The sequence below is a fragment of the Schistocerca gregaria genome, chromosome 1, assembly GCF_023897955.1.
Source record: "Schistocerca gregaria isolate iqSchGreg1 chromosome 1, iqSchGreg1.2, whole genome shotgun sequence".
Classification (NCBI taxonomy): Eukaryota; Metazoa; Arthropoda; class Insecta; order Orthoptera; family Acrididae; genus Schistocerca; species Schistocerca gregaria.
In genome coordinates, this window is record NC_064920.1 from 588,870,504 (window position 1) to 588,885,832 (window position 15,329).

A 15,329-nucleotide genomic window follows, 5' to 3' on the forward strand; every position below is an offset into this window, starting at 1 on the left:
GGAACTCTGGAAGGATGGCACATACAAGACGCCGGTACACCATAGGAGCAACAAAGAGCTTAGGACCCTGGAACAGATCTGTCCTAAACCATGGTAAAGGCATCATCCGGGGGGGGGGGGGGGGGGGGGGGGGGGGGAGGTGTATGGGAGGAAAGACTCGGGTTGCAGTCTAGTGAGTGGAGGTGGAGATGGAGATGGAGATCCCGACAGGGGGAAGTGATATGCATGGCAATCGGATCGGCAATCCCACCCCTGGGCAGGTGTTATGAGGGAGACACTCCTCAGTGGCGAAGAGCACAGGGTACACTGGATGGTCAGGGAATTGGCAAATGGTGGAATAATGCAAAAGGCACCAACAGCCAGACGCACCCCACAATGATGGACAGGGTCAAGGAGTTTCAAAGTGGAAGGAGCTGCTGAGAGATAAACCTGACTACCATAATTTAGTCCGGACAAGGGCAGAGTATGGTAAAGATGGAGGATAGTGGAATGGCCTGCACCCCAAGATGTGTGGGCCAGGAGGTGGAGAGCATTAAGCTTCTGCATAAATGTAGTCTTTAGGTGGTGAGTGTGGGGCAGCCTAGTCAGCTTGTTACCAAAAATAAGGTCCAAGAAACGGGACTGTGTTACAACTTCGAGGAGCTGGTTGCCATAATAAAGTTCTAGATTGGCGTGTAATGTGGACTGATGAAAAAAATGCATAACCTGCGCTTTGGAGGGAGAAAACTGAAAGCCATTGGTGGTGGCCCATGCAGAGGCCCGTCAGATGGGGCCTTGGAGCTGGCACTCAGCAGATGCTACTGAGTGGGAGCTGCACCAGATGCAAAATTCATCGGTGCTCAATGCCGGGAGACCAGAGGCCCAACAGAGGTCGCAAGTCCATTGATGACAATGCGGAAGAGGGTGACAAATAGCACAGAACCCTGTGGGATACGATTCTCCTGAATCTGAGGGCACTGAGTAAAGTCCCAACTCGAACCCGGAAGAGCCAGTAAGATAAAAACTCTCACATAGAAATCAGAAGGGGAACATGGAAGCCCCATTCATGGATGATACCTAAAATGTGATGGCACCAAGCCATGAATACATCTTATGTAGGTCAAAGAAGACCGCGACAAGGTGCCAGCGGTGAGTAAAGGCCTGTTGGATGGCTGATTCAAATCGGAGTAAATGGTCAGTTGGAGATCACCCTGCCTGAGCAGTTTACAAAGTAAATTCGTAACGGTAATGGAGGGGTAGCTGTAGAGAGACGTTGCGTTTTTGCGGGCTTAAGGACGGAGATAACTATACTGTCTCGCCATTGTGATGTAAAAGCACCCTTGAGCCAAATGTGATTGAAGACCCTGAGGAGCTGTTGCCCCTGTGGAACATCCAATGTTGGATCATCTCGTTGTGGATGGAATTTGGCCCTGGGGCTGTCTCTCATGAAGAGCTAAGAGCCTGCACAATTCCCATTCAGCATTATAGGGCTCAACGTGGTGTGGGATGAAACATGGGGGGGGGGGGGGGGGGGGGGGGGGGGTGTTGTTCAACTCTGCATTTCTGCTAGAGAAAGGTAGTAGGGTAGGAAGAGGATGACGATGACCTCAAAAGTGTGTCGCGAGGTATTCTGCCAGAACCAATGGATCAGTGGACACAGCTCCCTGGAGATTAAGACCCTGGACAGTTGACTGTTGCTGGCGGCCCAGAAGGCTACGGAGCTATGACCAAACCTGTGGTGAAGAGGCATACATCCCCAGGAAAGAAACGTAGCACTCCCAGCATTCTTTTTTACTCGGCTTAATAAGGTAACAAGCCTTAGCTCGGAGACGCTTAAAAGTGAGGAGGTTTGTCTGTGAAGGGTGTCGCTTAAGTCACTGCAGCACCTGTTGGTGGTCCTGGACAGCAACTGTGACATCCTTGGTCCACTGTGGTACCAGCCAACAATGAGGGGGCTGTGGATAGGGGAACAGTAGTGCCAGAAGCATGAGGAAGAGCGGCAGAGATGCCTTGTACGACTACATCAATGGAATTCAAAAGGGGGATGTCAAAGTGGACAGCAGACATATATAAAAGGTCAATTGGCCCTGCAGAATGTCCAACGTGGGGGCCTGTCTGCAGCAGGCGAACGTTAGAATCACCGGAAAGTGGTCACTGTCACAAAGGTCATCATGGGATGACCAACATACATAAGCCATGAGGGCAGCGGAGGAGATCGTGATATCGATAGCAGAGAAGGTGCCGTGAGCGGCATTGAATTGAGTAGGGGTACCATCATTGAGTAGACACTAATCGAGGTCCGTGATAAGTTGGTCAAGTAGGATACCCCTGACTGTGGAAGTGATACTCCCCCACTGTGGATGGTGGTCACTGAAGTCCCCAAGAAGAAAAAACGGGGGTGGAGGGAGTTGCTGGATTAAGCCAGACAGTGCAACGTAAGCCAGGCAGTGCAACGTAAGCCAGGCAGTGCAACGTAAGCCAGGCAGTGCAACGTAAGCCAGGCAGTGCAACGTAAGTCAGGCAGTGCAACGTAAGCCAGGCAGTGCAACGTAAGCCAGGCAGTGCAACGTAAGCCAGGCAGTGCAACGTAAGCCAGGCAGTGCAACGTAAGCCAGGCAGTGCAACGTAAGCCAGGCAGTGCAACGTAAGCCAGGCAGTGCAACGTAGGCCAGACAGTGCAACGTAAGCCAACCAAAGTGCAGATCTCACCAAATGCTACCCCAGGGCCAGCACAGTTCCGACAGAACACCTGATAACCATGAGAAGTTGGAGAGTGGTCATCACGAAAATGCATTTTTTGAAGAACAAGACAGAACACAAAATAGGAGGAGACAAGACGTTGCATTTCCGGTAGGTGACAATAGTATCCTTTGCAATTCCCCTGGGTTACTGCGTGGCTCGAGTCCAAGGTAGACATGAAGAAGCAGAGGATGAGATCAGGTCACTCGGTCAGTAGTTGTCACCGACAAGGATGGGGTGACACCAATAAATAAGACATCAGACTCAGGATGCGAGGGGGGAGATGGCACCTCCGGGGGCACCAGGGGTGCATTGTCTTGCGATTTATGTTTCTTCTTCTTCTTATTCTTCTTCTTCTCCTCCTCCTCCTCTTTCTGAGGTGGAATAGGGTGGGGCACAGGTGGAGTACAGGCTTCTACAGGATCAGGAACTGAAAGAGAGTGAGTGACCTTGGGGCGCACAGATGGTGCACCTTGTGGCTGAGTGGTGGTAATAGTCTTCTGGCCTGAGAGACACTGGGAGAGAGACCGATCACTGGCTGATGCTGAAGAAGTGTGGCACTTCTTTGGCCAGGGAGGGGGAGCAGCTCCCTCACAGGTAGTTGTGGGAACTGCTGGGATGGGGGTGGGAGTGGGGGAGGAGGGAGGGGAGAGGGGACAAGGCTTGGGTAAGGACAGGGCAGGAGGAGGAAAGGACGTAGCAGATGCGAGCTCTGTATGGTATGTTCCATTTTGTCTGCTAACGCCTTTTGCTAAATGGTTTGGCTTGTACTATGAGAATTGGAGTAGGTAAGAAACTTACTTCCTTAGTCACATATATCTGCATTAAGTTTTGTCCTAACCCACTTACAAGCTTGTTCGTCCTCCGAAGAAAACCACAGCACAACATGGTTAATACAGTTGGAATTGTATAGTTTGATGGCTTAGGTTTTTAAGTTGTACGTTTCTCCTTCTATGGAACTGGCAGAAAGACAGGCAAAGTAGTAACTAATGCGAGGGAGAGGGGGCAATTTTCAGCACTGTATTTCAGCCTGGTACAAGGCCATGACACTATGCATTCAGATGCATCACATTTCATCTGGTCTGTGTAAGACACAGTGGGCGTTGTGCTACAGGCATATTACATGTGTTAAGCCTATGACCTCTTTTGACATACCAGTAGGTACTTCCGCATTTCTTAAACACGTCACTGATTTCTGCATCCAACAGTCTCTCAAGAGTTTCTCTTAAAATGACAAAAACACATTCTGCCAAGCTGTGTATAACTTTACTACTATCAGAATTCTATTTCAAAATAACACTCTCAGAGAGACTTCTTTTTGATGGTGCTCCTATCATCTTCAGTCTAGAGAACAGTTTGATGCAGCTCTGCAAGCTAGTCTATCTCATCATCTCTGCATAATTTGAGTCTGCATACCAGTACTGCAGTGAAACTTTGGTATCCCTCTACAATTTTTACTCCCACATTTACCTCCTTCCCAAATTAATTACTCTTTGATTCTATCAAGATAGGTCTTATCAATTTATAGCTTCTTTTAGTCAAGCTGTGAAATAAAAATCTTCTCCATTCTCCCCATCCCTCTTAATTTGATTCAGTACCTCTTCAACAGTCAACCAAACTACCAAAAAAACTTTCTAGATTATTCTGTAAAACTTCACTTCTAATACTTCTATTCTATTTTTCTTTGTACAGCTAATTGTCCACATTTCACTTACATTTAATGCTACACTACAGACAAATACTTTCAGAAAAGACTTCCTTAACATTTCAATTTCTTTTACCATACATGTTGAAATATTCATCTTTCTCAGAAACCTTTTCTTGCTAGTGCCAATTTACATTTTATTACTTCTCTATTTTCATTGCCTCCAATTATTGTGCTGACCAAGTATTAAAACTATCTTCTACTTTTAGTGCCTCATTTCCTAATCTATTTCCCTCACAACTGCCTGATTTGATTGGACCACACTGAATTACCATTGTTTTACCTTTGTCTTTTGAAGACACACCCCTTTTCATTCAACTGGTCTTGCTGGTTCTTTGCCATCTCTGACAGAGTTATGATGTCACCAGCAAACCTTTGCCCTGAAATTTAATTACCTTTTCAAATGTCTCTTCGTTGCTCGCTCCATGCAGAGCAGGGAATAGACTACAACCCTCTCTCACTCCCTTCTTAGCCACTGCTTCCTTCCAAGCCTTTCAACTCTTGTAACTGCCACCTGGTTACTGTACATGTTGTAAATAACCTTCCACTCCCTGTATTTTACACCCAACCCACCCCCCCCCCCCCCCCCCCCCCCCGCTCCTTTCCTTCAGAATTTCGAACAGTGTCTTCAAGTCAACAATGTCAAAAGTTTTCTCTACATCCACAAATGCTGAAAATGTAGATTCGCCTTTCCATAACCTGTCGAAGTTATAGGTTCAGCATTGCTGTGTATGTTACTAAATTTCTCCAGAACCCAAAATAATCTTCTCCGAGGTCAACTTCTAGCAGTTTTTCCACACTTCTGCTGATAACTTGAGTTAATTTTTTTGCAGCTCTAACATGTCAAACTAAAAAGATTGTGAAATATTCACAGCTGTCAGCTCCTGCATTCTTTTGAATTGGTACTATTACATTTTTCTTGATTGTCTGAAGGTGTTTCACCTCTATCTTGTATAATAGGTGGAATAGTTTTCAATTATTGTTCCTACCATGGAGGTCAATAATTCTAAGGGGTTTTTGTCTACTTTGAATACCTGACTTAAATCTTTCAGTGCTTAGTCAAATCCTCCTTGCAGTATCGTATCCCCACTTTATCTTCATATACTTCCTCTTCCCCTACATAATAGTGTAGTGAAGTTTCTTTCCTTTGTATGACCCTGGTGTATATTGCTTCTGCCTGTCAGTTTACTTTCTTTGGTTATTATTGGTTTGCCATTTGAGCCCTCCATATCCATATGACAGCTTCCCTTTTCTCCAAAGGTTTCTCTAATTTTCCTATAGGCAGCATCTACCTTTCACCTATTCACACAAGCTTTCGCAACATTACATTAGTCCTCTAGTCATAACTGCTTGGCTGTTTTGAAATTTCTGTCATTTTCATTTTTTTAGATATTTGTATTTTTATTTGACCCTTTTCCATTTGAGGAAATTGCTGCAGTGTATATGCAATATATCGTGACTCCAGTGCTGGTACATAAGCAGTTACAGGTAGACAAGCGATTTGGGTGGCACTGTTTTTTTCCAATGTGTGTGTGGTAAATGAGGAGACATGAACTATGGTGACATTATTACCTGAAGCATCCAAACATGGCCAATGTGCTGTTATCACTTTCTTGGCCTTACCTGAAGCATCCAAACAAGGCCAATGTGCTGTTATCACTTTCTTGGCTGCTGAAGGACAAACACTGGTAGACATTCATTAGATACTGAGGAATGTGTCTGGGGCAGTGGGGCAGCATGTCCGTCGAAAACCTCCATTGTGTAATGGTTGTCAAGTTCAATGCTGGTCGCGATGCGACACAAGACACTGGTCAATATCAAAGGGCAGCCTCAAGTGAGAGAGACAGGAGTACCCACCCTACAGTCCTTATCTCTCCCCATGCCATTATTATGCCTTCAGTCCCTTAAAAAAGGCCTTGAAGGGCCGCCAATTCCTGTTGGACAAGGAAGTGTTGCAGACAGTTACAGACGTCTTCATGCAGCAGGACATGAGTATCTTCAACTGTTGTCAGAGGGATTTCATCAATGTTCTCAGCAATTTGCTTGATTAGTGTATTGGTTCTGACTGTACAGCCTTCGAACATAAAATTTTTGATCACCTCTTATATTTTCTCTTTCCATTAATTACATCCAATAAAAAATGGAAATGAGCATACGACATCGTTGTCCGGGAGGCTCCATTCACAGAAGTTCAACCGCCAAATGCAAGTCTTATTTCATTCAAAGCCACATTCGACAACTTGAGCGGCAGCAATGAGGATGAAATGATGAGGACAATGCAACAACCAGTCCCTGAGCAGAGAAAATCTCCACCCCAGCTGGGAATCGGACCCGGGACTGCTTGCATGGGAGGCAAGCACATTACCACCCAGCTAAGCAGGCAGATCCAAGGATTTCTACTGAGCACCAGCTTTTTGCCTAGTTGATCCTCTACTGCCTTCACTATTTCTCTCTCAAAGCTACCCATTCCTCTTCTACTGTATTCCTTGTCTTTGCTTTAGTCATTGTTGACTGTGTCTCCCCTTGAAACCATAAACAGCTTCTGGCTGTCAGCTTATTCAGACCCCATCTCTAATTTCTTACCGTTACTCGTCTACATTTTCCATCTGCAGTTCATAATCAATCAATTACGGCCAGAGTCCACATCTTCCCTTGGTAATGTTTTACAGTTTAAAATGTTATCAGAATCTCTATCTTATCATTATATAATCTAAATGAAACCTTCTGGTGCTCCAGGTCTCTTCCATGTGTACAATGTTCTTTCATGATTCTTAAACCCAGTGTTAGAAATGATTACAACGTGTTCTGCATAAAACTACCACGCAGCTTCCCTTTTTACTTATGTTTTCCTACTACTTTAACTTATCTTCCTTTTCCTACTCTCAAACTTCAATCCTCCAACCACAGTTAAAGTTTTATCTTTCTTAACAATCTGAATAATTTCTTTTACCACACCGTGCAGTTTTTGAATATTTCATCATATGAAGTGCTGGTAGACATATATACTGTACTGTCATGGTAAGCATCTCGAGCCAGAATGCCGGAGACTCTGGACCGAGATGCTAGATTTAGGGTTTTGTGTGTGTGTGTGTGTGTGTGTGTGTGTGTGTGTGTGTGTGTGTGTGGCTTTAATCGTGTCTGTTTGCAATTTGTGTCTTCTTTCCAGGACGTAGCAATCAACATTGTTGATATTCCTATCTGGATTTTCCATTATTAGATTTTATTTTTCTGATACTAACATCCCCCCAAGTTGTCCTTGCCCAGAGATCTGAGTGGAGAACTATTTTACATCCAGCATATTTTACTAAAGAAGATGCAGTCGCCATTAAACCATGGAGTAGAGCTGCATGCCTTTCAGAAAAAACTTGCTTTCAGCCATTTACAGTACTAAAATAGAAAGATCAATGTTCCAAGACCAGATCAGTCAATCGTCCAGACAGGTGGCCTCTGTAACTGAAAACACTGTTGTCTCTATACTGAAATATTACGTTAATCTGGCTTCTCTGCAAATGCCTCTCCAGGCAGTTGCACTTAGGGTACACGTTTTAGATTTGAAAAAGCGTGTAAATCCACAATGACAAAGTACATGGTTCACGTAGGGGCAGAAGGACTAATAGACTATTATTCTTTGAATGCTATTATATCCTTCGGAATTCCAACTACCCAGAACTAGCAAATATTCAGTTTTATGGTCCACAACAGTCTCTTGAGACAGGTGAAGTAAGTTGTCCAAGCAGACCATTGTCAGCCTGGCTGTGTTAATGAAACTGGGATGCAGTAGGTTTCCTTTAAATGACACACTAATTTTTCCCACGTTACTGCCATATGCCTCTCACACTTACTGGTTACAGTTACACTAAAGATTTTGTTTCAACATTTTTATCTGCCAGACACCAAAAACCCTCTACCACGCACCTCGTAATGGTTTGCAGAGTATACATGTAGATTCAGATGAACAAAAATTTCCATTTCTCCTATAACATGAAGCAACTGGTCTTAACCCCTAATAATCTCCATTTCTCCTATAACATGAAGCAACTGGTCTTAACCCCCAATAATCTCATCTTAATATGCTCTTCTATCCTTCCACCCCGTCAACTCTGCACTGTTTTGCAACTTATGTTCCAAATTAGTTGCTTAATTTTTTTTCCAAATATAAATAAATAATTTCCACTTTCTTTCTCCTGTTAAAAGCTCATTTTCCTCTATTTTAAACTTCTTTTCTGTTTGCTCATTTATTCTCACTTTTTACACTCCTGACTATTCCTCTATACCTGGCCTGTCGCTTGCACTTCTCAACTGCAGAGCAACAAATAAAATATGTGCAATTTTTCACTGTTGCAAGATAACATCAGAGATAAAATGTTTGCTTTTGTTGACATTAATCTAAATATTACATAGAACCAAGACCAACAATACTCTAGCATTTATAGAAAACTGTTTTATCAAGATTTTGATTTAAAATCCTGAAATCACAAAATAAAATTTCTAGATCACAGAACAAAAGTAGTAAACTAATTTTGAGACTTATTTGTTCAATTTAATAACAATTCTGTTAAACTTGCAAAATATATTACATAGAAAAAATTACAACTCTACATTATGTGGTTCATGTCTAATTTTCTGCTCTATTATTTATTTATTTATTTTTACAACCAAGAGAATTAAATACATTACTAACCTGTGTAGTACTCTTGAAAACCTCTCTGGGCTTTCTGGATAGTTGGAATCCCACAGACAGTGATGCTCTACCATCCGTCTGTCAAAAATGACCCCAGTTGAACCACGAATCATTTCTTTACATTCCCTTGCCTATTTTATGGAAAGAAAACTTTTATCTGCAATTAAACAATTCACTAGTTTCTCGGTATTTAAGGAGACTATGTTAACACAAATGGCAGCAAAAAAAAAAAAAAAAAAAAAAAAAAAAAAAAAAAAAAAAAAAAAAAAAAAAAAAACACCTCAACCAGCAATAAAAAAAATTGCTACACAACTTTTATATGGCAAATATATTTACAACAACAGTATATGGTAGATATATACAAGTTTTCAGAATCCCTTCACAAATAAAGGAACAGCATTTCAAGGCTTCTATTCTACTCTTCTAACTAAAGCATCAGTTACACTTCAATCAAATTCTGTAGTACTTCAATTACAGCATTGAACGTTATGCCCTACATTAATATGTTAAGAGTAAAACCATAACAAACGGATTCCTCCACCTCATTGCTACTCTGAGTTAAAGGCTATCTTCACAGTCAACTCCCATTTCCAGCTTCCATGTTGGGTTCAAGTATCATATTTTGTGGCTGCATGGATAAGTGTCAAATTACAAATCCTGAGGGTCACAGATCCATCCTCAACTGATCCTAGAATTTTTATTTACAAATAATTTAAGGTTCATCTCAAATAACACATTAAACTATAGGTTTCCTTATAACTGATACAATGATTCTGTTATGAGATTTTTAAAAAATACAGGAGTATACCACCTCCAACAGGAACTTTTAAGTGTTGCAAAAGAGAAAGATTGAGCACGGTAAATGGATTTTCAAATAAGATTCTGGAGACAGTCAACTGTTCTTCATTGTCCCCTTGTACATGGACAGTGCCCCAACTTCAGTCTTTACATAAAGTAGTGTTGTTCACAGAATAAGAATTTTTGAGCAGAAGTCAGCTGAAAATGGCAGTGATTAAAGACTCTCTCTCTCTCTCTCTCTCTCTCTCTCTCTGTGTGTGTGTGTGTGTGTGTGTGTGTGTGTGTGTGTGTGTGTGTGTGTGTGTGGTGATTTCTAGCTTTTTAGCTACTACAACAGGAAGCTCCCTCTCAATTTTAGAACTATAATATAACTTACAAGCATACAAGCAATCATTAATGAACTTCAGAGCACTGCTCGGTTGTCTTGCTCAGAAGGAACCTGTGGTGTTATCTGACAAGATAAGGAAACAGTAGACGGTATGGACACAGGATTAAGTATGTCTTAACTATCAGAATTCACTTTACATGATTAACAAGAACCTTGGAGACCCGAATCAAGGTGGTCAGATCTCATATAGGTTGAGTATTTCAACTTAGTTCACCAAAGTTTTTGATCTAATGTTCCACACAAGTAAAATATCAAACAAAACTGCAGAATGGGAAATTATGCCACTAAAAGCAGGCAAGCACAAGCTGCATTGCATTAGAACATATACCCACACAGAGAAACCAATTATGTTAATGATTTAAATTAAAAGCAAAACTGTATGCCAAAAGCATTGAAAAATCAAGGTTACCAGAATACAATGTGAGAATATCATATGCCGCATGCAAAATTTTATCAGCAAATGTTTCTAGCAAGCAGAAAAATCTTATGATTAAATTTATTTTAGGCACAGCATGTAAGTGCATCAAATAGTACAGAGTATGAAACCACTATCTGTTATACTTCTATAGTATTTAACTTAAGATTTGTATAACTGTTAAAACTCTCATAAACTGCCTGATGCACTCCAACTGATCACACAGGATATGGTTCACAAAAGAATATCAACACCTGCTGTAACACTCAATACTTACCACTATAAACTCAAAATATATTTAATGCTAGCCTCAGAGTTGCACACCACAGAAAAGATTTTGACAAACTTTAGAAGTTCTACTTTGTTCCAGTCAGTTGCGTCAAAATGTTGTAAAATGCCTAATGTAACAGGAACATGGCTTAAGATACAGCTTATGCTATTGCTACTCCTTTCTTTAAAATAAAATGTGCGTTTCTCATGCGCTCTTTGAAGTATATTTCAGTTCTAGCGAATTACAAATTACATACGAAAACAGATTCTGACATTGTTTTTTCATGTATTACCATTCAATTTGATTGTAAGAGCAGACTATGTCCAAAATGGTTGATTAACTGTAGTATATTTGTATTATGTTGTGCCCATTGCATATCAAGTGACTCAATCTGCAACATCCTCTGAGCTCAACCATTTTGTTGAAATTCGCACAGAATATACGCTATGCGATCAAAAGTATCTGGACACCTTGCTGAATATGACAAGTTCGTGGCACCCTCCATCGGTAATGCTGGAATTCAATATGGTGTTGGCTCACCCTTAGCCTTGATAACTGTTTCCACTCTCGCAGGCATATGTCCAATCAGGTGCTGGAAGGTTTCTTGTGGAATGGTAGCCCACTCTTCACAGAGTGCTGTACTAAGGAGAGGTATTGACGTCGGTCGGTGAGGCCTGGCACGAAGTCAGTGTTCCTAAACATCCAAAGGTGTTCTGTAGGATTCAGGTCAGGATTCTGTGCATGTCAGTCCATTACATGGATGTAAATGTCGTGTAAGCACTCCACCACATGCCGTGCATTATGAACAGGTACGCTCGATCATGTTGAAAGATGCAATCGCCACCCCCGAATTGCTCATAAACAGTAGGAAGCAAGAAGGTGCTTAAAACATCAACGTAAGCCTGTGCTGTGATAGTGCCATGCAAAACAACGAGTGCAAGCTCCCCCCATTGAAAACATGACCACACCATAACACTAGTGACTCCAAATTTTACTGTTGGCATTACACATGCTGCAAAATAACATTCACCAGGCATTCGCCATACCCACACCCTGCCATCAGATCGCCACATTGTGTACCATGAGTCATCAGTCCACACAACATTTTTCCACTGTTCAATTGTGCAAAGTTTATACTCCTTACACCAAGTGAGGTGTCGTTTCACAATTACCAGATTGATACATGGTTTATGAACAGCCACTTGACCATGAAATCCAAGTTTTCTCACCTCATGCCTCACTGTCATAGTATTTGCCGTGAATCCTGATGTAGTTTGGAATTCCTGTGTGATGGTCTGGATAGGGGTCTGCCTATTACACATTACGATCCTCCTCAACTGTCGGTGGACTCAGCCAGTCAACAGATGAGGTCAGCCTGTACGCTTTTGTGCTGTACATGTCCCTTCACGTTTCAACTTCACTATCACATCAGAAATAGTGGACCTACAGATGTTTAGGAGCGTGGAAATCTTATGTACAGATGTATGACACAAGTGATACCCAAACACCTGACCACATTCGAAGTTCGTGAGTTCTGCGGAGCACCCCATTTTGCTCTCTCACGATGTCTAGTGACTACTGAGGTCACTGACATGGAGTACCCAGCATAAGGTGGCAGCACAATGCACCTAATATGAAAACATATGTTTTTGGGGGTGTCCAGATACTTGTGATCACGTAGTGTACCTAAGAGACTTGCATGAACTTCATGCTCCGCCTACAACCTGGTGTAGGTACTGGAGCCACATTCACAAGAGCACATTTATTCAAATCTGGAAATAACCGAAAAAATCCTCAACTTTGGCTTTCCTGAGCTAACAAGGTTGGGATCCTGTAACTTGCCGCCCGGGAAAACTTTTGCCTTAAATATAGAAATAGCATAAATGAATCAGATAAGCAGTGCCCATGGCACAGTCTCTCTTCAAAGCTTCAAAAAAGTACAAAGTGCTGTTGTGATAAATTTTCCCCATATTTTAACAAGGAATAGGTAGTGAGTCAAATGCACTGGCAAGATAACCATTTGTCAGTGCATTGTCTGCTTGCTTGTCAGAAAATTAAAGAATTGTGATCTGTCCTACTAATGTATTCATTATTTTATCAGCCTCTAAAGTTACCATAAATGTACTAATTTTGCCTATCTTCAACACCATGCAACTTAAAATTGGCACGACACTTACATTTCATAATTTTTAACAGCAATTAAAAAGTGAATTTAAGTGTATCACGAATAACTAATTTAATTTTGGTGCCATTTCAAGAAAATGCATAATTATTTTTTACATCTGTAAGTAAAAAAGGGAAAGAAAGAAAAGAGAAGACTTAATTCTAGTGTTGGTCTGTAGGGGCTACACCGCTATCCAGTCCCATTGCATTCTGATGTAATGTGCACAGACAAACCAAGTTTGAGCTATTGCATTAACATTCACACATCAATTTGGATGTTATTTCACAAAATTTTGAAAATTTCCATTTTCAAAAGGAATCAACATTTATTTCAAATTGCTCAGTGGCATGTACTTTAGTTTCTGAACTTTATCTCCATCTACTTGAATGGAAAACACCCTTCCTTTCCTGAACAAATTTGGCTAAACCCTTGATCACAAAAGAATTTCACAGCTTTGTTTCCTGGGTGCTTCTTACCACACTTGCTTTTGGATAGGCCAGTCCTCCTCTTTCCATCTTCAACTTCCTTGCAACATATGCCATTCATTCTAAAGCACACAATTGTTCCACAGTGTTTTTAATGGACCAACTCAGCGGGATTAAAGTCAAAACTTTTCTTTTTTTTCATATTGATTGGCTGTATTTTTTTTAATTCTGTGATCACCTGGTCGTAGTGTACACAAGACACTAATTTGTTTAAGTCCACAACCATCAGGCCGAACAACCATTGCAATAAGTTTAATAATTGCAGCTTCAACCTCATGCAGCTATTGCTTAGCAAAGACTGTTTTTCTGTCTCTCAAATCATTTCATTGAAACTTTAATGGTAATATTTCAACTGATCTCATTAGACTCATATGGTTGAGATCAAATTAAGGTATTTTGAGCTTTCTTTGTGGAAAAATCTTTTCTGCACAATGGGCAAGGTTTTGGACTAGTTTTATATCAGATTTTGTCGTTCATTTTGAATATATAGTAGAGGAAGGGGAAAAACTTATACATAAAAAAGAAAACGCACAGTTCATGTTGAATAACAAGTGGGAATTAAAGCACCGTAGCATTCTGGCTAATTTTGACTGTTTGTATGATAAAGTACCTGTATGTAATAAAATTCTGTACTATTCTCACTTGTAAAGGTAGCAACACATTGCTCCTGGTCATAACTTTATGGCGTCACACTGTCCACAGGGACAGCTTCCATTCTGCCAGCCAGCAAGTCTCTCTTTGTCATTCGTGTGGGCCGCTTTTTTGCTTTGCCCTGCACTAAGTTGTCCTGCTGTCATTCTGGTAAGACACTGCCACCCGATTCTTTCCACACTGTAATTTACATGTGCCAAGACTAATCATGATAACAGTGAAAATTCTTTACCGCTAATCCAGCCACTGCTTTCTTAAAAAAGTTAATTGTCTGCTTACTATAAAATATTTCCTTTTTTTATTTAAAGAATGAGGCACTTCCCCTTTGCCTTTCATTCACTACAGTAATGGCGACATTCTCTGAATATTAAATTTAGACTAGGAGTGATGGGTATGCCTATGATCTTTTAACATAGTCAGTATAAGATTCTTCTTTACTACTTGTAATATCCACAAGAAGTGAGGACACTGCACTTTGCTTTTTACCATGTACGTTCACTTGACGATGCAACTTAAAGCCGCAAAACAGATCATGTTTTAATAAACAACCATTTTACCAGCTGTGAGCAGCTGAATACAAGACATTAAGATGTCTTGAAATCTCGAATTGATTAATGCAATTCAATAAAACAATGAATCTATTAGGCAAAATTGCTCCACACACGTATTTTAAAAAAGAAATGGGGAACAAAAAATTTATTGGTGATAAAAATCTTCAGAGCCATTAGGCAGCATCGAATTCCTATTCAAACCTCCTCAGTGCCTGGTATTTGGATCCTTCTGCAGGGATCTTAGTGTCTTGTTCACTTATAAATAGTTATTTTACCTACACTTTTTTTGGGGACGTGGAGTTACTGGATAAATATCTTCAGTCTGCTACTGGTGGACTGTTGTTATTTGTGAAATATTGAAAGAGACTGGCAATCCAAAATTATATTGGTGCGCCATCTCAGTTGCCTCCTGGTAGTTGTTTGTGTTCTTCACTCACTAGGGCTGGGTGTTTAATTTCATGATAACTGACAGCCATGAAGATGGAAGCCTGTAGCAATCATC

General features: G+C 41.1%; 1 protein-coding gene across 11 annotated transcripts in view; it reads right to left on the bottom strand.

The window, feature by feature from the left end:
- The window catches only part of LOC126357309 (histone deacetylase 6), a 318,706-nt gene that overhangs the window by 248,011 nt on the left and 55,366 nt on the right, over positions 1-15,329 (bottom strand). For 9 of the 11 annotated variants that reach the window (XM_050007447.1, XM_050007450.1, XM_050007449.1 and 6 more), the window contains one exon: positions 9,105-9,235. In XM_050007447.1, the coding sequence (XP_049863404.1) occupies positions 9,105-9,235 (131 nt within the window). Of the gene's footprint in view, positions 1-9,104; positions 9,236-10,278; positions 10,375-15,329 lie in introns of those variants that run through there. The other 2 variants (XM_050007452.1, XM_050007451.1) reach the window with 2 other exon arrangements.